Source organism: Zonotrichia albicollis, chromosome 13, assembly GCF_047830755.1.
Source record: "Zonotrichia albicollis isolate bZonAlb1 chromosome 13, bZonAlb1.hap1, whole genome shotgun sequence".
Taxonomy (NCBI): Eukaryota; Metazoa; Chordata; class Aves; order Passeriformes; family Passerellidae; genus Zonotrichia; species Zonotrichia albicollis.
In genome coordinates this window covers 6,596,712-6,618,269 of record NC_133831.1, presented here as the reverse complement: position 1 = coordinate 6,618,269, position 21,558 = coordinate 6,596,712, and the positions used below count along the sequence as shown (strand labels likewise).

General features: G+C 56.8%; 2 protein-coding genes across 3 annotated transcripts; one reads left to right on the top strand and one right to left on the bottom strand.

The window, feature by feature from the left end:
• Positions 1-34: 34 nt before the first annotated feature.
• MMP15 (matrix metallopeptidase 15) lies at positions 35-5,325 on the top strand. Its single transcript, XM_074550834.1, has 10 exons — positions 35-510; positions 1,473-1,621; positions 1,859-1,981; positions 2,082-2,389; positions 2,620-2,781; positions 2,903-3,126; positions 3,250-3,388; positions 3,640-3,790; positions 3,905-4,020; positions 4,266-5,325. Exons 1-10 carry the CDS (start codon positions 403-405, stop codon positions 4,700-4,702), a joined length of 1,917 nt encoding a protein of 638 aa, XP_074406935.1. The 5' UTR covers positions 35-402; the 3' UTR covers positions 4,703-5,325.
• A 6,275-nt stretch (positions 5,326-11,600) lies between these two features.
• Positions 11,601-17,987, bottom strand: CFAP20 (cilia and flagella associated protein 20). 2 transcript variants are annotated; one of them, XM_074550837.1, is made up of 6 exons: positions 17,794-17,986; positions 15,678-15,757; positions 14,482-14,593; positions 13,963-14,151; positions 12,799-12,909; positions 11,601-11,899 (listed from the first exon to the last, which is right to left on the bottom strand). In XM_074550837.1, the coding sequence occupies exons 1-6, from the start codon at positions 17,875-17,877 to the stop codon at positions 11,894-11,896; spliced, it is 582 nt and encodes a 193-aa protein (XP_074406938.1). In that variant the 5' UTR covers positions 17,878-17,986; the 3' UTR covers positions 11,601-11,893. The 2 variants fall into 2 exon arrangements, with proteins under 2 accessions (XP_074406938.1, XP_074406937.1); XM_074550836.1 differs by lacking the exon at positions 11,601-11,899 and having other exon boundaries at positions 12,790-12,909; positions 17,794-17,987.
• Between the last annotated feature and the right edge of the window lie 3,571 nt (positions 17,988-21,558).

The window sequence follows — 21,558 nt, the reverse complement described above, 5'->3', positions numbered from 1 at the left end:
GCCCCGCCCCGCCGCGGCCCCGCCCCCGCCGCGGCCCCGCCCCGCCCGCTCCCACCGCTCCCCGCTGCCGCCGCCGCCGCCGCGCCCGCCTTCCGCCAGCCGCTCCGGTGCTCCCGGCGGCGGGCAGAGCGCGGCAGGGCAGCCAGCGGAGCCGGGCCCCGCCGCGCCGCGCCGGCCGCCCATGTGCCGCGCGCCGCCGTGCTGACCTCACGCACAAAAGGCGGGCCGGGAGGCGACGGGCCGCGCCTGGCAGCGCCTCCCATGCACCGTGCGCAGCCCCCCGCGGCGGCTGGGCCCCGGGCCATGAGGGCGGCGTAGCTCCGACACCGCCGCGCTCGGCCCGGCCCGGCCCGGCCCGGCCCGGCGCGGCCGGGGGCAGCCGCGACCCGGCGGCGGCGCGGAATGGCAGGAGGGGGCGGCGCCCCCTGGCGGGCGGGCGGGCGCCTCCCGCCGCTCGTGGTGCTGCTGGTGCTGCTGGCGGGGGCGGCGGGCGAGGAGATCAACGCCGAGGTGAGCACGGGCCCGGGGCTCCGCACCCCCCGCACCCCCGGCCCGCGCCGGCACCTGCGGGCCCGCCGCACCCGGCCGGGGCAGGTGCAGGCGGGGAACGGGAGGGTGCGGTGCGGGTCGCCCCCGGGGTGGCGGGCGGCGGGCGCGGGGTGTGGGGAGGAAGCGCTTTGTGCCCGGCGGGGGAGGGGGTGAAAGGGCTTTTGATAAAGGCTCTGCTCCACCACCCTGCCGGGGAACGGGAGTGGGGGTAGAAGAATTTAATAGTTTTAGTGTTTTTAGCAATTAAAAACATTAAGCCGTTTTTTGGGGGAAAAAAAAGTGATAGGAAAAGAATTGGATTAGGAAAATAATTGGGATAGGAAAAGGATTGGAGAACCTGGAGAACAAGACTTGGAAAAGGAAAAAGACTTGGAAGAGCAATAAGACTTGGAAAAGGAAAAAGAATTTCGAAAAAAAAGCTTGAAAGAATAAAAGGAAAACCCCCCTAGTTTGGAAAATATAAGTGAAAACTAGGAGAGAAAAAAAAGTTACAAAAGAGTAATAATAAAGATAAAAATAAAATGCAATTAAAGCAGACAAGGGGAGGCGGAGGCTGGGGCAGGAAGGAAGAGCCCCGGCGCGCCCCTGCACCCTCCTGCCCCCCGCCCTGGGGCTGCAGCCCCGCAGGACAGAAGCCCCTTTGTAGGTGCAGGCCGGGGTGGGGGTCCCAGGCTTCACATCCCTCGGCAGCTCCCGGGGGACGCCTCCGGAGCAGGACAGGGACAGGAGCCCGCAGGCAGCCTGGCCCCCTGCCAGCTGCCTGGTCCCTGGAGTCAGCCCATCCGGCAGCAGCCCCCCGAGATCCCCGGTCCCTTGCAGGGCAGGGACCCCGTGCCCTGCTGCAGCAGCGCTGCCTGCTCAGGGTGGCATTTGCCACTGGCAGCTGGCACTGACCCGCTGTGACGCGCGGCTCTCCCGGGCAGGCATGGCTGCGGCTCTATGGGTACCTGCCGCAGCCCAGCCGCCGCATGTCCACCATGCGCTCGGCCCAGACCTTCTCCGCCGCGCTCGCCGAGATGCAGAAGTTCTACGGCATCACCGTCACCGGCGTCCTGGACGAGGAGACCAAGGCGTGAGTGTCTCCATTGTTCCCTTGCTGAGGCAGATGGCAGCTCCACTCTCAGGCTCTGTGGTTTTCTCTGACAGCCTCAGGGCTCTGTTGGCCCTGGAAAAATGGGTGCTGTCCCCCTTGTGCTTCTCCCCTTTTGGGGGCTGCACCTCTGCAGCCAGGATAGTGTCCCTGCGGGCTGTGGGTGCTGTGACCCCTCAGGGATGTTGACTGAGCCCTGGCTCGGTGTCCTCCTGGCAGGTGGATGAAGCGTCCCCGCTGTGGGGTCCCGGATCAGTTTGGAGCACGGATGAAGTCCAACATGCGTCGGAAGCGGTACGCGCTGACAGGGCGGCGCTGGAGCCAGAGCCACCTCACCTTCAGGTAGCCAGGGATTCCCTCCCCCCGGCCCAGGGAGAGCCATGGATCCCCTCAGGGAACGAGTGCTGCTCCAGGCCTTCCCTAGTGAATTCTGTATCCCCAGCATCCAAAACTACACGGAGAAGCTGGGTCGGTACCACTCGCACGAGGCTGTCCGACGAGCTTTCCGCGTGTGGGAGCAAGCCACGCCGCTGGTGTTCCGGGAGGTGGCCTACGAGGACATCCGGCAGAAGAGGAAGAAGGAGGCTGACATCATGGTGCTCTTTGCCTCTGGATTCCATGGAGACAGCTCTCCCTTTGATGGCCTTGGGGGATTTTTGGCTCATGCCTATTTTCCTGGCCCTGGTATGGGGGGGGACACACATTTCGACTTGGATGAGCCCTGGACGCTGGAGAATGCAGATGTGTCTGGTGAGTTAGGGGCCAAGGAGATTGTAAAGGTGACCAGAGGAGCCTGGTGGCCACTGTGGGTGGAGGGGGGAGCTCTGCTGGTGTGGACAGGATTGGCAGGGAGAGCAGGTCCACCATGGGTGATGCAGGCTGATCCCACTGGAGCACCCCTGTTGCACGGTGCTGGGTTGAAGGATCTGCCTCGTGTCATGTTCTCCACCCCCTCTTGCTGATGGTGCCTCTCCATGCAGGGAACAACCTTTTCCTGGTGGCTGTGCACGAGCTGGGGCACTCGCTGGGCCTGGAGCACTCCAGCAACCCCAGTGCTATCATGGCACCCTTCTACCAGTGGATGGACACAGAGAACTTCCAGCTGCCCGAGGATGACCTCAAGGGCATCCAGCAGCTCTACGGTGAGGAGCTGGTTGGGGAATCATCCCAGAGGTGGGATTCTGGGCGTGTGTGTGGGGAAACTGAGTTACAGGTGCTGCTGATCTGCATCACCACATCCCTTCTCTCACCTGCCCGATCCAGGTACCGCAGATGGGCACCCTCAGCCCACCAAGCCTTTGCCCACCGTGACACCCCGGAGACCTGGCAGGCCAGACCAGAGACCCCCTAAACCTCCCCCTCCAGGGAAGCCAGACCGACCCCCCAAACCTGGCAGCCCAGACCGACCTGACCAGTACGGCCCCGACATCTGCGATGGGGACTTTGACACGGTGGCGGTGCTGCGTGGGGAGATGTTTGTATTCAAGGTGCCTGCCAGGACCCACTTCTGCCCCTTCCTTGGGGATGTCATCAGCCTGTGACATTCCTCAGCAAGGTGACTGTGTCCCTATGTCCTGCCCATCCTCTGCCAACACCCTGTTTCTCTCCAGGGCCGGTGGTTCTGGAGGGTCCGGCACAACCGGGTGCTGGACAATTACCCCATGCCCATCGGACACTTCTGGCGGGGCCTCCCTGGGGACATTGATGCTGCCTACGAGAGGCATGACGGGAGGTTTGTCTTCTTTAAAGGTGAGCAGGGAAGCTGGATGGGAGGGCTGAGGTGGAAGTGAGACCCCAGTGTCCCCCACAAAGCTGTTGAGAGCTGGTTGGCTTCATCTCGTCGTGACCCACCTCCCCAGCCACAGCTGCTGTGTGATCCCAAGGGGTCAGGGTGGCCACAGGCATCTACCACTATCCCTATCCATTTGTGCGCCTGCCATAGCAGCTGGGCAGGACCTTCTCATCCCCTCATGCCCCTTCTCCAACTCTTTCCCCTCTAGGTGACCGGTACTGGCTCTTCCGAGAAGCCAACCTGGAGCCTGGGTACCCACAGCCCCTGGTCACCTACGGGCAGGGCATCCCCTACGACAGCATCGACACGGCCGTCTGGTGGGAACCCACGGGACACACCTTCTTCTTCCGTGGGGACAGGTGAGTGTGTCTGGGGTTCTCCTTGCTCTGCTGCCTCCTGGCCTCTGTCAGGGGGAGAATGTTGGGCAGTGGGGAGCCCTGTGCTCGTCACTGACTCCCCACCTCCCTCCCCAGATACTGGCGCTTCAATGAGGACACGCGCTCGGTGGACCCTGGGTACCCAAAGCCCATCTCTGTCTGGGTGGGCATCCCCCCCTCACCCAAGGGAGCCTTCCTCAGCCCGGATGCCTGTAAGTAGAGGAGGAGAGGGGTGGGTGGTGGTGGTGGGGGTCTTGGGGATGAGATTGTCCCTCTGATAGCCTGGCCACATGGGATGGACCTGGGGAGGATGTGTGGGAGTCAGCGGTGAATCCCGTTCTGAAGGGTTTCACCAGTCCTGGAGTAAAACCTGCTGTCTTGGGCATCTGCTGGGGTGTCCAGGTTCTGCAGTGTCCTGTGCCCACCCACTTACCCCTTTTCTCTATCTTTCCCCCAGCCTCCACCTACTTCTACAGAGGCACAAAGTACTGGAAGTTTGACAATGAGCGTCTCAAGACCGAGCCAGGCTATCCCAAATCCATCCTACGGGACTTCATGGGCTGTCACACAGAGCTGGTCCCAGACCCCAATCCCCGCTGGCCCGATGTGGACCGACCCCCCTTCAACCCTGATGGGGATGGGGGGACTGAAGGTGAGGAGGAGGAAGAGGAAGATGAGGATTACAACGAGGGAGATGGCCAGCCAGGCAGGGACGTGGACGTGGTGGTGCAGATCGACGAGTACACACGCACCATGAGCGTGGTCATGGTGCTGGTGCTGCTGGTGCTGCTGCTCTGCATCCTGGGCCTCATCTACGTCATCGTCCAGATGCAGAGGAAGGGCGCGCCCCGAATGCTCCTGTACTGCAAGCGCTCCTTGCAGGAGTGGGTCTGACCCTGGCTCCCTCCCCCAACCGCCCCTGCCCCGCCACCATGGTGCTAAGATGGACCTGACACCCCCTCCCCCTGACCCTCACCACGGCCTCGGCCCCTCTACCCCATTGTTGCTTCAGAAAAGGGGGGATGCCCAACCCCCCCAGCCCCTCCAGAGCAGCCGGGCTGGGACCGGGGATGGTCATGGGGGGGCTGGAGGGCATCCAGGCCCTGCCTGCTCCCTGTGCCTGTGCCTGCCCCTAACTGTGACCCTCAGGCTGCCACCAATCACGTGCCTGCATCTGCCATGGGTCCCTGCAGCGTCCCTTCCTCCTGGGTGAGCGGGCTGGGGGCTGCTCTCCAGTGCTCTGGGCTGGCAGGTCTCAGCCTCTGGCACCTGCAGTGGTGGGGAAGGGAGGGCTGAGCTCATGGCTGTGTTTCCTGTTGAACCACGGGGATACAGGGATGTGGTGCCTAAAGACAGCGTGAGCTGGGAGATGCCACCTCTGCAGCCCTGCTGGGGCTCAGCTCAGTCCAGGCCCTGCTGCTGCCACTGTGGGATGAAGCCCTGGGGCACGTGGCCCTGTGGGCAGGGCAGTGGGCACAGCCACCTTGTATGTCCATTAAACGGGTCGGGTGTGTGGAGAGCTGTGGTGCCATTGTCCTTCCTGCTGCGGGGGTGCCCTGGGAGGGACTGGGTGAATTTTGTGGTGAAGGGGCTTTTTTGGGGGGTCACCCTGCATGGCACCCCTGGGAGACTGGGTGCCATGCCAGGGGATGCAGGGTAGGGGCCAGCATGGCCAGTGGTGTCCCTGCCCTGGGGCTGCCACTTGAGGGGGGTCAGCTTCAGCAGCCCCCCCGCCCCCAGCAGTGGACAGAGCAGCCTTTCAGCAGCTCCCATGGCAGTGACAAGGGCCTTGCTGGGAACACAGGGTGCCTTGTTCTCCCCCAGCCAGCCCTGCTCTTCAGCCCTGGGCAGCCACCTCCCTTCCCCGTGCAGGGCCCAGCAGCAGCTGGGGGACCCTCCTGGAGCCACTTCACAGGGTGCTCCAGCTCCCTGTCCCCACGCAGCCCTGCTGAGCTTCCTGGGGGGAAGGGGTGGCCATATCCTGTCTCACCACTGCTGTCTCGGCAGAGGAAGGCAAGAGGAGTCACTGCTGCTGCAGAGATCAGAGAAATAATCATGGGAGTGGGAAAGATTAGACTCCAGGGGGAGGAAACTGGCTTTATCTGGGGAAAAACGTTGCTCAGCCATTAATGGGAAGAAAAACCAAACCACAGAGGCTGGTGATGTGATGGTCACAGGGGTGGCAGCTGGAGCCAGGCTTGTTCTGCAGGTGCAGCCTTGGGGTGGGCAGCAGAGGCCTGGCACCATTGCTGCCCTGGTGGGGAGGCTGTGCTGGGCAAGGGGGTGGTGTGAACCTGGCACATCCCTGTGGGGATGACCCTGTGGAACTGGGGAGCCTCCCCATGTGGGATTTGACTCCAGTCAGCATCTTTGCTTCCTCCAGCCTCCCCTGCAGCACGACCAGGGCCAGCCCCTGTGCCAGCACCTCTGCCCTGCCTCTCTGCCCCAGGCACCTCTGTCTTTGTGCACCCTGACCTGCTCCCCTTGTCCTGGTGCTCCAGCTGCTCCTTTGCCCTCATCCCCTCCTGCCAGCCTGGGTGAGTGGATGGGAGGCTTCCTCCAGCTCATGGATGAGGATTTGAAGACTTTGTGCTTCCCCCATCCTTCCCCCTCCCCAGGGCCCAGAGCTGCTGGCTCAGTTCCCGACTGCTACAACCACTTCCCAGCACTGAATTACCCTGGGCTGCCCAGCTACTCGTCAACCACTAATTACTGTAAAAGGGAAGGATGGATGCTGGCTCTCACCCCACTTTTCTGGTGCTGGGGGGGAACCCTGTGGCCTGAGTCACTCATCCCCTGCCCCAGCCTCCATCCCTGCCCTCACTGGGCAGTGATTTCCAGCCATGAGCTGATTCCCTGGAAAACACGTTTGGCTCAGGCTCAGCACGTCGCTGCAGCCAAGTGAGAAGTCAAAATCAGGAACAGAAAACCCCTGAGGAATTGGGGGGAGTGGGTGGAAAAAGATCTCCAAGTGGCTCAGGGCTGTTGTATTCCATCAGCCAAGCCTTGCTGGGTCACATTCCTTGGCGTTTTAACTTCTTTCAGTTTGGTTTTGACCATTTTGCTCAGATTTGTGCTCGTGTGGGTCTTCCCCAGAGCTGAGGGAGGACCCACAGCTCTGCTGAGCTGGGAGCCCTGCCATGGGGCAGCCTGACACTGCAGTCTGTGCTGAACCGGAGCCAGACAGGCACCAGGAGCTGCCAAAAGCCATGAACCTGGCCAAAAGGCGAGGCAGGAGGAAAGCACGGCTGGGATTCACTCTCCCCACCCCTGCAGAGCCTGCTCCAGAGGCCAGTGCAGATGCATTTCCCACGGCAGATGCATTTCCCACACGGGATGCACTTCCGTGGCAGATGCATTTCCGACACCAGCTGTATTTCCCACGGCAGGAGCCTCTCCCTTCTCTCCTGGGGGTACAGAGGGCTCGATGGGGGGGTGCAGGGCTGGGACCCCAAAGCCTGGTACCTGGAAAGACGCCTGGCTTGCAGGGAAAGGCAGAGCTGGACAACAGTGCCCAGGGCCAGCTGCTTATGGCATCCCTTCCATGGCAGGGGAGGAGCCTCCTCGCTGATGGAGGGTGGGACAGGAGCTGGGAACGATTCCCCAGCGGGAATTCGGGATGCTGGGAGCAGAGGCCCAGGCCACCACGCTTGGTGAGCTGGGACACCACTTCCCACCCCCTCCCGCTCTTCCCCGGATGCTGCAGCAGAGCTGGTGCCAGGAGCCCGGGGCCATCTGGAAACGCTCATGGACAGCAGTGAGGGACCTGCTGGAGACAAAGCCCGGCATTTCAGCGGCGCCCAGGCTCTGCTGGAGGCCCCTGCACGCCCACAGCGGGGTCAGCTCACCTCTGGCCAGCCGTGGGTGTGAGCCCAGGAGGGCAGCAGGCACCTGCTCCACGGACAGGGCTGTTGGGAGCATGGGGAGTGCGAGCCTGGCTGAGCCTGGCCCCGGCAGGATCCACTCCCAGGGAGCCTGGCAGCTCCCTGCTTCCCAAAAATAGGTTGGAGAGCCTGACCTGGAAAAGACCCTGGGAGCTCAGCGTCCTCCAGGCCCTGCTGTGCTGGGGTGGGTGTGAGGGGGACACCAGGGCTGGCAGGGGCTCTCTGCCCTTCTGGCAGCATCTCAGGAGAATCCTCCTCCTCCTCTACGAGCCAGGGCACGATCCCCTGTTCAGCGCTGAGGAAAGGACCCGGAAAACACAGAGGAAGCCGGGCTCAGTGCAGAGGAAGAAGCGGGGCTGGGATGTAGCAGGAGCGAGCGGGCAGCTCAAGGTCGTAGGAAACAATGCTGGGGATGGAGGGAAGGGCCGCGGGGCCCGGGAGGGGCTGAACCTGCTGCCCGTGCTCGCTGCACGCAGGGCGGAGGCTCCGGGGAGGGCTCGGTGCCAGCACAGCCCTGCCGAGGGTGGGATGCACCCACCGAGCACGCTGAGCTCGCTCAGGTGTGTGTGGCTCATGCCTGTCCTCCCCTCAAACCCACCGGGCAGCCCCCAGCCTGCTCCCGGGGTGCTGGGACCTCTCATCTCACAGAAAATCATTCCTGGGCCCCCAGGGGCAACACGTGAAGGGATGGTGAAGCAGATGGGCTGCAGTTCTGCTTCACAACTTGGCTTCCATCATAATCTCACCTCTAGCAGCTCTGAGGCTTTCCCCACTGCATCCCAGGTTAGGTCTCAAGGTGCACAATTCCTCCCTCACCCAAATAAGTCGCGTTTGGGTGGTCCCATTTTGCAGCCTGCCAAGGGAAGCTCTCAGCCCTCTCCTGCAGGCACCGGCAGGGCAGGAACATCAGCTCTCTGTGCATGCACAGTGGCCAAAGTCCCCAGAACCGTCACTTGGTTTTCCTGGGCGGTGGCCAGTGGTAAAACTCAAAATAAATATTTCCCTTGCCTCCAGCACTGCCTCCTGCCCCACATTAGACAACAGCTGCAGAGGATTAACGTTGTCCTGGAGGTGTAATCCTTCTATAAAGATGACAACATTTGGCCCAAGACATCCAGGGCGATGCAGAATGGACAAGAAGCAGAGTTTGGCCCAGATTTTTTTGATTCCTGTTTATCCCTCTGTCATAACAGCTCTGTGCTTTGCCAGGACCCACTTGATAGGAAAGTGACAAAGTGCAAGGGGACAAACACAGGCAGGGACAGCAGCTTGTACCAATGTCCTGCCAGACAGTGTCTGCTGGGCTGGACACTCACACTGGATTCTCCTGCCTCAGCAGCAGAGCAAACTGAGAAAGCTTTCGAGGAAAAAAACCCCATTGCCTGCTTGCTCTGCCAGCAGCTGCCACCTGCCCAGGCAGAGCCACTGGAGCCGTGGGATGTCCCGGCCTCGGCTCCCAGCACAGGCATTGCCAGCTGCTCCAGCCCCAGCCTGCTGCTGCTGGCCCAGCCCAGGGTAGGTCCCTTGCTCCAAGGAGCTGCAGCCTGTGCACTCACCATATTTCAGCAGCCAAGCTCTCCAAGGGAAGCTTTGCCTTTCATGTCGAAAGCAGCTCCCAGCACTGAGGTCCCAAGTGAAGTGTCCAAGTGCCAGTGGAAGACAAAGGTGAAAAGCTGGTGCAGAGAAGGACAACTGATCTTTGGGTGGGCCCTGCTCTGCCTGGGGTTGAAACCAGGGCTCCCCACAAAGATTCTTTTCTCTCCCACTAAACATGAACTGCAACAAGGACTTATGCAGGAAGGAAGGAGCAGGCCACCCACAGAAAGGTGAACTAGGAGATATTTAAGATCTTTTCTCCACAGGCTGCCTGCGTTGAACTGGGACTCCCCTCTGCCCACCCCTCATACCCAGGAGCAGGCAGGCAGGAGCCATCCCTGACTCCACCTCTCCCCTCACCTCCTTCCTGCATTCCTCCACTCTTCCCATGTAGGAGGACATTGCATCCCAGCCACATGAAAAGCCATAACCAAAGGAGTAAGAAGCGGAGTGCTTCACCACAGGAGTTTTGCTTGTGCACATTTAGGAAAGGGCTACTGACAGGATGCCTCTGACATTCTGGCCCATCCACCAGCAGCATCCTCTTCTCCCACAGGAAGAGCATCCAACTTCACACACCTTCAGCAAGATGGTTAAAGTTTTGATGGGAGAGAGGAATTAGAAGAGAAAGATTTTGGAAGCACTGTGTAAATCACCAAGCATCTGGCTGTAAAGGAAAGAGCCAGTATCCAATGATGCTCCACTTTGTGCAGCAAGTAAACAGGAAGATTCAGTATTTTGTTTCGTATTTAAAAATACACAGAAGGTCCATATGGATGTAAGGGTTTGTGGCTGGGAGTTTATTCCAGCAAATCTGCTGGCACAGCTCCTAGAGGTCGGGCAGGAATTGGCAGCAGGGCCCATCTGATCTCTGCAGAAGCAGCCAGCTCGGGGCCCAGGGGAGCCCAGCCCCACTCAGTGCATTAGGGCTGGTCACTCAGGGTGAGCTCAGCTGCTCCAGGACCAGGGGAAACTCCAGCACAGGCCCCAGCAGGGCAGGGAAAGGCAGCAGCAGCTCCTGCTGAGTGTTCAGCTGCCAAAGACTGCCAGAAACACATGGTGTTGAGCAAGGCCTTGCGGGAAAGGATGCACATTTTACCCTCCTGGGGTCTGATGGATCTGCTCAGCAGCTCCCCCAGCTCTGGCAAGCTTTGCAAACATGGAGAAAGCCTCACCATGGACCTCATTAAGGCCAACCCTTGGCATGATATCCAGTGCGAATCCACTGAACAGATCGAGGGCAGCCAAGCCTTGACATGTCAATGCAAGATGGATGGTGCTTTCTCATGTAGGCTTCCTTGGCCGGGCTCCTTAGAGCTACCAAGCTGTTGAGCTGCTAGAAGAACTGCAAAGGTCTTCTCCAGAAAGCCTTCTGCAGGTGCAATCCAGCCCCACGTGGCAGCACCTCCAGCTCAAAGCCCAGCAGCTCCATTACAGGTGTCCAGAGAGGCCACAGAGGTGCAGAGAGAGGGTGCACAGACACGCCAAACCTTTAAACCAGGCAGGGTCTCAATGGTCAGGATTAAACCCAGGATCTAAGGCAGATGTCCCCCAGCAAGCTCTCCTCTTCCTGGGAGAGAGCAGCTTTGTTCTACAGAGCAGTAACAGAAGTGAAGTCTTCCCCACTCACTGCACAGCCAGGGAAGGATCAGTGCCAGCCTTGGGGACCTGCCCTCCACAGTACTGATGGGGGCTTGGCCCCAGGCAGGAAAGGCATCATCTACTCCCAGCCTCACCCCCTTACTGATGGAGTCTCTGCCTCCCCTTCACAAGCTCTCCACAACAAAGGCAGATTGGTCTGAGGCAGGGAAGGGCAGCTTCAGCACAGGAAAAGACTTCCGCTCCTGTTGTGCTGAACCTCCCCTTTGATCCCTGGGGAAGGGACAATCTGGCAGCTGGAGGGCTATTGTGTGCCTCGTGCTGCTGAGGGCCTGCCTGAGAGCTGGACTGAGCTGGTAACCACACAGCCAACAAAACTGTGCCCCAACAGGCAGGTAAGCCTAATTTGTTACTACTGGGGAAAATGGCTTCAAGGAGAAAGGGAATGAAAAACCCATTTTAATGAACAGCATGAGTTTTTGTCATAGTACCACAAACTTCATGGACTGGAGACAGTTCCTGTATTCTCTGTGGAAACCTCACTAATTTTCCTCTCTGGTTGTGTCTGTGCTATTCCTTAAACAGTGAGGGTGCTGATCAAAGTCAAGTTCAGAGGCAAATTCTAACATCTGGGTTCTCAAAGAAATTCTCTGGCACTTTGTGAAGCACTAAAAAGTTACGGATCCATAAAGGAGGAAGAAGACAAAAGCAGATTTACAGAGCCAAATGTTTAATAACTTTTCAAGAACAAGTATTACATCCATATTTAGAGCATGTATAAGAGATGGAAACAAGGAAATAAAAAATAAAACTGCTAACTTCAAGAGGATACACTTAACTCCACAATTCCTGCTGAATCCCTTCTTTGGAGGCACAGTGGCCACTTTGAGCAAGACAAGACTGGGTACCAGGCCACCTGCAGAGTTTAGGCTCAGCACTTTAGGAACAGCCAGGAAAACTCTGACTCTGTACAACTTGCAGGCCAACATCTCTTCCCAACGTGATGTTATTGCTGGACAGAGCAGGGAGAAGAAAGGAGACACTTACAAGACTTGGCAGCACAAGACAACAGTACTGGGAGGGCTCCAAGCACTCCCCAGACACGCGTGTGAGGCTGCTACAGCCCAGAAGGCAGTGACAGGTTCCCCAGAGGTGTCACCTACAGTTAACACTGCCTTCTACCTCCCACTTCCATCAACCCCCAATGTCCTCCCTCAGCAGCTTATAACTTTGCCAAGGAATCTTCTTTGCTAAAAGAAATGTCTGCGTTGGGACAGGCTGGCCCTGGCAAAGAAGGTGCTTCCTCACAAGCCTCAAAACTGCTGCATGTTGCTCAAGATCTCTCAATATGCCAGCATGTTCACTCCTCTCCCAGCACTGCAGGAGCAGAGCTTGGCATCTCCTCCTGAGGGCAGCCATGGTGTCTCCTTCCCCCCTCATGGCACCACTGTCTGGTACTGGGCGGGGAAAAGATCGGAGTGGACTCATTTTGGGCTAGAGGGACACAAACAGAATCTCTCCTGGAAGACAAAAGTGGAGCTGCAGCTGCTCTGAAGAGCAAAGTTGCTGAGCTGAGTCATGGATGAAAGCTCTGGAGAGATGCCGGGAGGCTGCAACTGCCCAGAGTCCTTCAACACAATCAGGGAGGACATGGAGAGCAGCTGAACAGCTCACCCTGCTCCTAGATGGGAATGACAATTTCCATGTGTTTTGGCAGGAAAGCTACAGAACAAAGCACCCCAGACAGACTGCTCACCCTGGCAACAGAGAGGGTGCTCCCTGGCCGGCGGCCAAAGCTGGCAAGAGCTCTGCTGCCACAAGAAACTCCGGGTTGCGAAGGCAGCAGGAGGAGGCAGAGGAATGCTAGTCTAGCTCACTGCTCTCCCACCCTCCTTCCCACATCTAGCTCACCTTGGCCTTGTTCTGGACAGGCAGATACAGCTTGAACTCGGCTGGGAGCTCATCCTCTGAGTACAGCCGGTCAGAGAAATACACCCGTCGGATGCGACAGTTGGCGTGGATCTGGGAGTCAAAACAAAGAGTCAGGCCATTTTCCACATGCTCTTTCCACATCCAGCTTTGGTGTCATGCTGCAACATGGATTCTTTGGCTCAGCAGCTGGAAATCTATCTCACTGTCTTGCTTTTTTGAATCTGACAGGGCATCAGCAAAATGTTGGTTTGTGCCCTCTGCTTTGCATTTGCATCCCTGTCTCCAGGTATGAACACTCAGAAGATTTGGCCAAGCTCTGGTATCTCTGCTTACTTAGTTGCTAAGGGGATTCTCTGCTGTGAACCCACCTCTGCTTTGCTGGTATCAGCACTTGCCAGAACACCCACAGCCTCAGCCCTGCTGCATTTTTAACACGCCCACTTCAGGGCCTCCCTGAGGTCAGGAATGAGCCTGCCCAGCCTGTGCTGCCTGCACTATCAGCTGGCAGCAAAGTAGTTGCTCTGGTCCCCCTCGTGAGTATGTGAGAAGGCAGACAGCTCTCAGCTGACTGGCTGCACCTCAGGGCAATCCTGCAAGGAAATGCAACACTCCCCTCACACCAAGGAACAGGCACGCTCCACACACAGCATTCCTCAAAATAACACACACCACTGAACATGACTCCCTAGCATATGGAACAAGCTCCATGTCCTCAGCAGGAACAAACCCTGCATCAGCTCTGTTACAAGGGGCTCAGTGAAAGCAGGGTAACTCCACCACCGGTAGGAAACAAGCTTGACCAGGGGTATGAATGGTCTGTACACCATGGGGCTGTCCGATCCAGGTTCCATTCAATCACTGTCCAGCCTGGCTGGACAGAAAGGCAATACACAACTTTCATGGCATGCCACAGGGAACTGCAACTCTCACCCTAACCAAGAGACAGCCAGAGAAACAGAGGGAAACGGGCTCCTTTATCCCAGCCTAGGTGAGGCCTCAGTCAGGCCTTGCTCACCTTCCATGGTGCTCTGCAAAGAGCAGGGCTAGGAAAGGAACCCCAGAGGGCTAAAGGCAGATTCCCATGCTGCTGTGCCAGGCAGCAGGAAGGTGACCAGCCCTTGGTTTCCCAGGGCAGCCCCTCACCTGCACTCTCAGGGTCTCGATGTAGTTGGTGCCGTAGGCGCGGCGCGTGAAGTCGGACAGGTTGAACTGGATCTGGTTCCAGCCGTCGTCCAGCCGCATGGGCATGGTGCAGATGAACGGCTTCACCCGCGTCGTGCTCTGGTAGTTGCTCGCCCGGAAGCGCCGGCGGACGTTCTTGTCATCCAGCACCTGGCAAGGAGGGCAGGCTGCTCACCCCAGTGCCAGGCTCCCCAGGACAGCACCACCCGACTCCAGGAGGGCTCTCTACTCCCACCCCTCCGTTCCACGGCAGAAGGAATTTAACACAGGAAACAGACCCATTTTCAGGAATAGCAACAATGTGTTTGTCAGCTGACTGATGCCCCCATACCAGAAGACCTGACACACCACATGGCCAAGAAAGCAAAACTGTTTTGGGGATCACTCACTGCCTGGGACAAGTTCCAACACAAGACTGCAGGCTCTCTGGCGCCTTCCTCAGTGGTCCCTGGAGGGGCCTCCCCACTGCACACTCCTCACCTGCACTTCGAAAGTGAAGTATTTTTTCAGGTTCTTGATGATCATCACTAGGAAAGGTAGTTTGATGCCCAGGGTCTTCTTTGGGTCAGCAGGGCACGTGATGTACGTGGTACTGAGAGGTGAGAGAAAAACACTTTAGGATCTCACAGGGCACAAAGTGCACAGTCTGAGGTAACCCAAGTCTCTCCCTTGGCCCAGTGCAGCCTTGGAGGACAGGCAGAAATAGGTAACTGTGATTATAAGATCTCAGCAACAACCAGGGCTTCCTCTAACAGGAAGGGGAGCTTCAGAGGTAGCTGCAGGCAGAAAAAGATAAAAAGCACAAAGAATATATCTCAAATTGCACTTTTCTCACCCAGGGCATGAAACACCTTCCTGGACAGCTTCACCTCCTCAGTATCAAGGCCATGTCAGTGCTGTTCATTAACACAACCTCCTCCTACCCTTGACTGAATAGGGAAAGCCCTCCAGATCATGGCAGAGGCCCTGTGTGCTCTATACGGCTGGCAAAACAGAGGTTGTGAGCCCTAGGAGTACACGTCGCGCCTGGCAAGTTTTGTATCAACACTTCTTGGAGGAAGAGAAGCATTGGCTCAGTCTGTCTGCAGGAGAGGAGTCTCCACTGCCCTTATAAGGAGAGCCCTGCTCTGAATCACCCCTGGAGAAGCCTTGGAGACTCGGAGCCCGCTCATGGAGCTGGAGCTGGCGTCTGTCTCCCGGGGCGATGGAGACGAGGTTGCTAAGAGAAGCTCCACAAGCAACTCCTCTCATAAATCTCCCTCTGATCTTCCTGCTGTAGGGAGAGCAGCTGTCACGTGAGGAGAACAGGCCCAAGACAATAGAAGAGACAGCAGACAGTGCTGCTTTTTCAGTAACTGGCAGTGCTGACTGAGGCTGGGTATTAAAAACTGCTTTTTTTCCCTTCAAGTGATGGAAGAATAACGGGATTTTATTTTTTATCCCTTAGCCCCAGTGAGGATAAGAATGAGAGCTCTACAAGCACATCCAGGGAAAGGCACAGCACACTGCTACAGGGGAGTATCAGTGACATGACCCAGATTCTTCCATTTATTGACAAAGACATTGCCATCACATTGCTGTAGTTTGAAGCTGATGCCTGCTGGGCACTGCCATCTTTCACTCTGCTCCAGGACAGAGTTCTGCTCCCCCAGAGCAGCAGAAGAGGCTTCTCCTACCTGACATTTGTTCCCTCAATCTCCAGCACCAGTGACTGAATGTCATTGTCCGTGATTCGCTTGATGTGGCCATTGCGCACCTGGAACAGAATTGGGGCACACAGCACAGACATCACTTGAGAGGGGAAAAAGAGGCACACACAGCTCCATTGAGGCAAGGGGTAAGACCCCAGGAGGACCCATCTACATTCACTTGGCTCCTGCTCTCCTGGACCTTGCTGTGTCCAAGGCTTTGATCACTGCCCCAGAGTGCCAGCAAGAGTTTATGGCCTAGCATAAACTCCACTCCCAGTATGCTGCACATACACGGAGTACAGGACTTCCATCTATCAAAATATGCTGCACTGAGCCTCGTATCAGAGGCCCAAATAAACAAACACAAAAGAGTAAGAGTCAAACTTGAGTGCTATAAGGGGTAAAAACAAGGACAAGCAATACAGGGGAGCAACCAGCCAGCCACTGGTCACCAAGGGAACTTGGTTTGTACTGCTGGGCATGGCTGACTGCCTCTGGGCACTCACACACTCAGGCACACCCACACACACACTCTCTCCACCAGCACAAGCAGTGCACATCCTACTAAGGCCAAAAAATATATGGGTTTTCCCCACGTCACAAAAGCTTGAGATATTCCCTGAGATCCAAAAAAAAGTAGAAATCACAGCCTGCTGGTTCTCTTTGCAAAGATACGAAAGTCTACATTAGGACAGCTATGAACCCAGTAATCTCAGACACGCACCCAGGACATGCGAGAATGTCAAATACTGCTTCCAGTTCTCACCAAAATGACAGGGGCATTTCATGCACTGCTGAAGAAAGCATGGCAATCCTCACAACAAGCACACCCAGGCTGGCCATGCTTCATGCAATAGAGACTATTGCAAGACTACTGCAGCTGAAAGGACCATTGCTGACATCCACCCTGCAAGCAGAGCTCCTGCTCCCCTCATGCGCCACACAATCATAACAGCATTGCCCTGCACAGAACAATTCACATGGGAAGGTTCCTCCAGAACTCTCCAGTCCAACCTCCACCTCCAAGCAGGGTCAGCACATCCTGCTTATGGCTTATCCAGTCTGACAGCACACTACATCCCCGCTCTAAGAGTCTTTAATGCGTCCCGTCCTTGCACCATCCAAATAAGCTGTTGATCCTTTTTCAAAGTCATTAATATTTGAGCAAAACACAGACACACACACACACAGGCAGTGTGAGGCATCCCAGCTCTTCACAGAGCTACATGGGAACCCACTGATGGGCAACAGGACTGGTCTGTGATTCCTGTCCCCCATCCCACAACTTGTAAATGCTCAGACAAGCCCACTCAGGTCAAACATCACTGCTGTCTGAACTGCTGTGAAGGTTTTAGTTCCTCCTGAAACCACAAAAACTTCAGCTAAGCCTCATGCACAAGCAACCAAATACAGGTTGTAGCCTTGGTGTCAGAGGCCTCAACAAGTATTTTGCAGAAACACAAAACCATGGATGGTTTGTGAGGGGAGAAGCAGCACAGCTCAGCATCTCTAAACATCCTGAGGACGGCTCCTTGATGATAGCCTGGAGAAGACACAGGGCCCTGAGCAAAACCACTCTAAAAACTGACAGGAGGGAGAAACAAAGTAATGAGACATTCACAACTTCTCCTACACCCACAAGCCATCACACAGCCTAGTTCTGCACGCCTCTGGCGAGCCTGTTTGAAAGGTGGGTTATGCACCAGGAGACCCCAACCTGGGCCCCACAGGGCCCTGGCCATCCCGCTGCCTATGGCCACTGCTGGCCTCTCCTGCAGCTTCCCCACAGCTGCAGCTTTGCCGGGCAGAGGCAGAAAATGCTCATAGTAACACATTCCCCTCAGACACATCCGAGGGGCCCGGTACCGGCCCCGGGGCCGTGCCGGTAACCAGTACCCGAGAGATCCCGCTATCCCGTTCCCGGGGTCCCGGTAACCCGGCCGCCGCAGCTCCGGCCCGGCGGGGCCCGAGCGGCCCCACAGGTGTCCGGAGTGGCCCCACAGGTGTCCGGAGCGCCCCGGGGGTTCCGGCGGTCCCGGGCCTGCCCCGGGAGGCCGCGCCGCTCCCCGGGCCGCGTTGCTGGCCGAGCCCGCCGCCTCACCTTCTTGTCCCAGATCTGGAGCGGTTTGCTGCCGATGCTGTAGAGCACCGAGAGGAAGCCGCTCTGGAAGGTGTTCTTGAACATGCCGGCGCCGGGCGGGCCGGGCCGCGCCGCGGCCGCCGCTCTGCCAGGACACGGCGGATCCCTCCGCGCCGCGCCGCCGCCGTCACCGAGGAACTACTTGGGGCGGCCCCGGATGCACTTCCCGGGGCCGGTGACGGTGTTGAGGGAGCGCTGCCACGGCAACCGCGGCTCCGGCCCCGGCCCTCCCTCGCTCCGCGGGGCTGCCGGAGCCGAGCCCGCTGCAAACCGTGCCCGGTGCCCTGGGGTCCGTACCGCGCTCCCCGAACGCCTGGGCTGGGCTGAAGGCAGGGACGCCTCTCAGACATCTCCGTTCTTCACGAGCCTCAGGCCAAACGGGACGCCGTGGTTTGCTTTAACCAAGGATGCTTTTTTGCCCCTGGGGTGTTTCTCGGCCTGCACTTTTCTCGTTCCTCCCAGGGGCTCCCTGAGCTGCTTTTGCAGGACTGGAGCATTTGCTCCGCTTTGTTGCTTCCTTTAGCTGCACTCATTCCTGGCTGCCCTTGGAGCCTCCTGGGTGTTCTTGCTGCTCTGAGGCAGGCAGGGATAACATACAGAGCCCTGGCAATCTTGGGGTTTGATGTACGGCTTTATGGGGGTGAGAATCTCTTTGAACAGAGCCAAGGCCTTGGCACAGCTAAAGAGGCTTAACAGGAACAGCTTGGGCTGGAAATTATATTTCTAAATTGACATACAATTCTTCTGGCTGTAATAACACCTCTTTACAATAACACCATCTATTTTCAATATACAGACACTAAACAGCATAAAAATTGCTATTCTGCACCAGCTTTATGGTTCTTCAGGTTAACTCCAGGCCTCTGCTGCTGACTAATGCCCCATTCAAATCCTGACAATGTTGTCTGCTAGGTGTGCTTGTCTCTCCCAGGGGCTACAAACGCTCCATCACAGCACCTGGGTTAGCAGCACTTCCTCTTTCCTTCACAATTCCTTGCTCAAACAAGTAGAGTACACAAAAAGCAAGGCATTAGTTAGAAATGATCAGCTATATTTAGTCAGAGGGTTAGAGTACACTTTATATGGCAGGATGAAATAACTTGTTCCCTTAATCAGATGGTAGGAGACAACTGGGACAAATATCCAGCTGCCATTCCTGAACAGCCGGCTCATTCACATGCTTTCCACTTACCACTTTAATGTCATGTTCTGCTGCACACAGAAATAGGTTGTGGTTTCAAATTTTCCCTGTTTCTCAATTAATTTTAACAAAATGCAGCACCCATTGCCCCTCCTCCTTCCCTGGGCATGTGTGGGCAGAGACAGAACTCTGTAAATCATTAACCCATATTAATAATCGAGGCTGGCATTTGGGAAGAGGTCTCTGAGAGATGTATTTCAGAGACTCACACCCTGATGTTATCCACCTGGAAGATTGGTGGGAAGATGTTGGCATGTTACCTCGCCCCTGCTTCCAGCTCCCAGGGTGTACAGGGATTGAATTTGGGGGAGCAGATGGAGGAAAAGGCCCATCCTAAAAAATAATCTGGCCCAAGGAGTGAGCAGAGAGTGCCTGCTCCAGAAATAACTGCCCACTAAAGCATTTCCTTCCCTTCAGAATTCTCAGCAATCCGATGCCTTCAGAGGAATGAGGTTTTCAGGAAGCTTCTGAAATGTTGCTGCTCTGAAGTGTCACATTGCTGGGTGCAGTTATGACACCAAAATGTAGCAGGTCTCTCCAGTATCACCAAGTCTGTGCTTGCCTTGGAGCACCTGGTCCAGGTTCATGGCCTGGGAAATCCTAACCCAGGCCATTGCTCTCTTGATGAGGCTGGAGAGCAGATGGCCAGGGCTGGGCCAGCTCCAAGGACAGAGCTTGGACCAATAAAAACAGCACCAGATTCAGTCAGTTCCTTTGTGAGCCATGGCAAAACCAAGAACAAAGTAATGATTCCTGCAAGGACTGTGAGATCCTGGGATTTGTCCAGATGACTCCAGCTGGCTCTTCCAGCCTGGATTTTCCTACAGGAGCAGCATGGGGTGAAGGGCAGGTGAAATGGGAAAACCAAAAATGCACTTGGGCAGGAGATCTATAACCACCACAGGCAAGGAGAGGAAAGGCCCAAAAGTGGCTCTGGGTGCTGAGGCAACCTGAAGGCTTTGGACCTCTCACTGGATGAACTCAGAGCAGTGCAGAAGGAGGAAGAGGAGGAAGCTGGGCTGATGCTGAGCAAGGGATCAGAAGAGAACAAGGGTGTAAACACCAGTGGGTGCAGAAGGAAGCAGTGCCAGCGTGTACTGGAGCAAGGTGGCAGAGAAAATCAAGGAAGGATTTTGCCTTGGAAGGACACGTGTGCAATGGATGGAGCAAGGGGCCAGAATGAGCAAAACCTTTTTGACTCCAGACGAACTGGAGACAAAGAAGGATAGGCAAGGAAGAGTTTATTTCTGACAGTCACTGAGAGCATTCTCTGGGGACAAGCTGTTGGCTTGGAAAGGATATGGGCTGCAATAGGCAGCAGGTGGCAATGGGGAACATGATCCAACAGCATCAGGAGATGGATAGATCCAAGTAGCAGCAGCAGTGTTCGGATGTGCCACCTGCTGCAGGGACCTCAGCTCAGCACATGCTCACAGTGCTGCTTTTGCCCACTGTGGGCTCTGCCATGGGCTCTTCCCTGCTCTCACTGCTGGCCAGAGCTACACCCACCAAAACCAGTCTTGATGAACGTAGATGCCAGAGATCAGCACAGTCCTGGATACAACAGAAACATTAAACTGTTCCTTGGCAATGGACCATGCCCTGCCTTACAGCACCAGTAGTTTAAACTTACCTGATGCCTATGTCCACATCTGGGCCTCAGCAAATCTCTATATGTGACACACCAGGACAGTGCCTCCCCACAGCTGTACCCATTACAAGGGGTAATGCAAGGACTCACTCGTGCAATTCCACTTTGGCCAGTGCCCAGGCTGGGTGAGAGCAGTGCTGAGTGGTTCTGTGCTTGGCAGGAGCCCATGGCTGAGCTCCCCTCCCTGGGAACCAGCACCAGGGCTCTCTTTCCCAGGTAAGGGCTTTGTCTCAGAGGTACCCTTTCCCCTGGGCAGCTTCAGTATAGGGGAAAACTGTATGGGAAAAAATATATGGGCAATGAAGGAATGGGACAACACAAGAGAAATGACCATGTACAGTAATACAGAGTCCAGTGGTGGCTTTTAGACAGAATTTCAAGTGGTTCATTAATACCTAAGACCAGAGCCCAGCTTGGCCAACAACCGTTATTGCAGGCAGACTTTCCTGAGCACTGCCAGTGAAGGACCACATCTGAGAGGAACTCCTGCAGAGCAGTGGCCCTTGGGCAGGACCTCCAGGCCCACAGCTTTGCAGTCATGGTGCTGGGAAGGAGGAGGAGAACCTGAGCCCAAGAAAGAGGAAGAGATGGGAGCTCCAGTGGTTCACAGACAGAGCCATGTCCAAGCCCCCTCAGGTTTGGAAAAAACAGGCACCAGCATTAGCACTCAGGCCAGCACCCAAGCAGGCACCTTCAGAAGAGTGTGGGGTCCTAAGGAGGGAAAGGAGAAACACCTCCAAAGGTGGCAAGTGGCTCCTTTGCCTCTGCCCACACTGACTTTGTAGGATTTTCTCTTGCTTTCCTCACCCAGCCTGCCCTAGCCGGGCACAGGGAACAGCTCACTCTGCCAGCACTCTCCAGCTTCATCCCCACT

Coding starts and splice junctions, on each gene's coding strand:
- CFAP20 (XM_074550836.1), bottom strand. CDS start 17,877: ATGTTCAAGAACACCTTCCAGAGCGGCTTCCTCTCGGTGCTCTACAGC. Junction 14,152..14,481: donor ACTTCACTTTCGAAGTGCAG/GTGAGGAGTGTG, acceptor CCTCCTTGCCAG/GTGCTGGATGACAAGAACGT. Junction 12,910..13,962: donor TCGAGACCCTGAGAGTGCAG/GTGAGGGGCTGC, acceptor TTTGACTCCCAG/ATCCACGCCAACTGTCGCAT.
- MMP15 (XM_074550834.1), top strand. CDS start 403: ATGGCAGGAGGGGGCGGCGCCCCCTGGCGGGCGGGCGGGCGCCTCCCG. Junction 2,390..2,619: donor GGAGAATGCAGATGTGTCTG/GTGAGTTAGGGG, acceptor CTCTCCATGCAG/GGAACAACCTTTTCCTGGTG. Junction 3,127..3,249: donor GGGAGATGTTTGTATTCAAG/GTGCCTGCCAGG, acceptor GTTTCTCTCCAG/GGCCGGTGGTTCTGGAGGGT.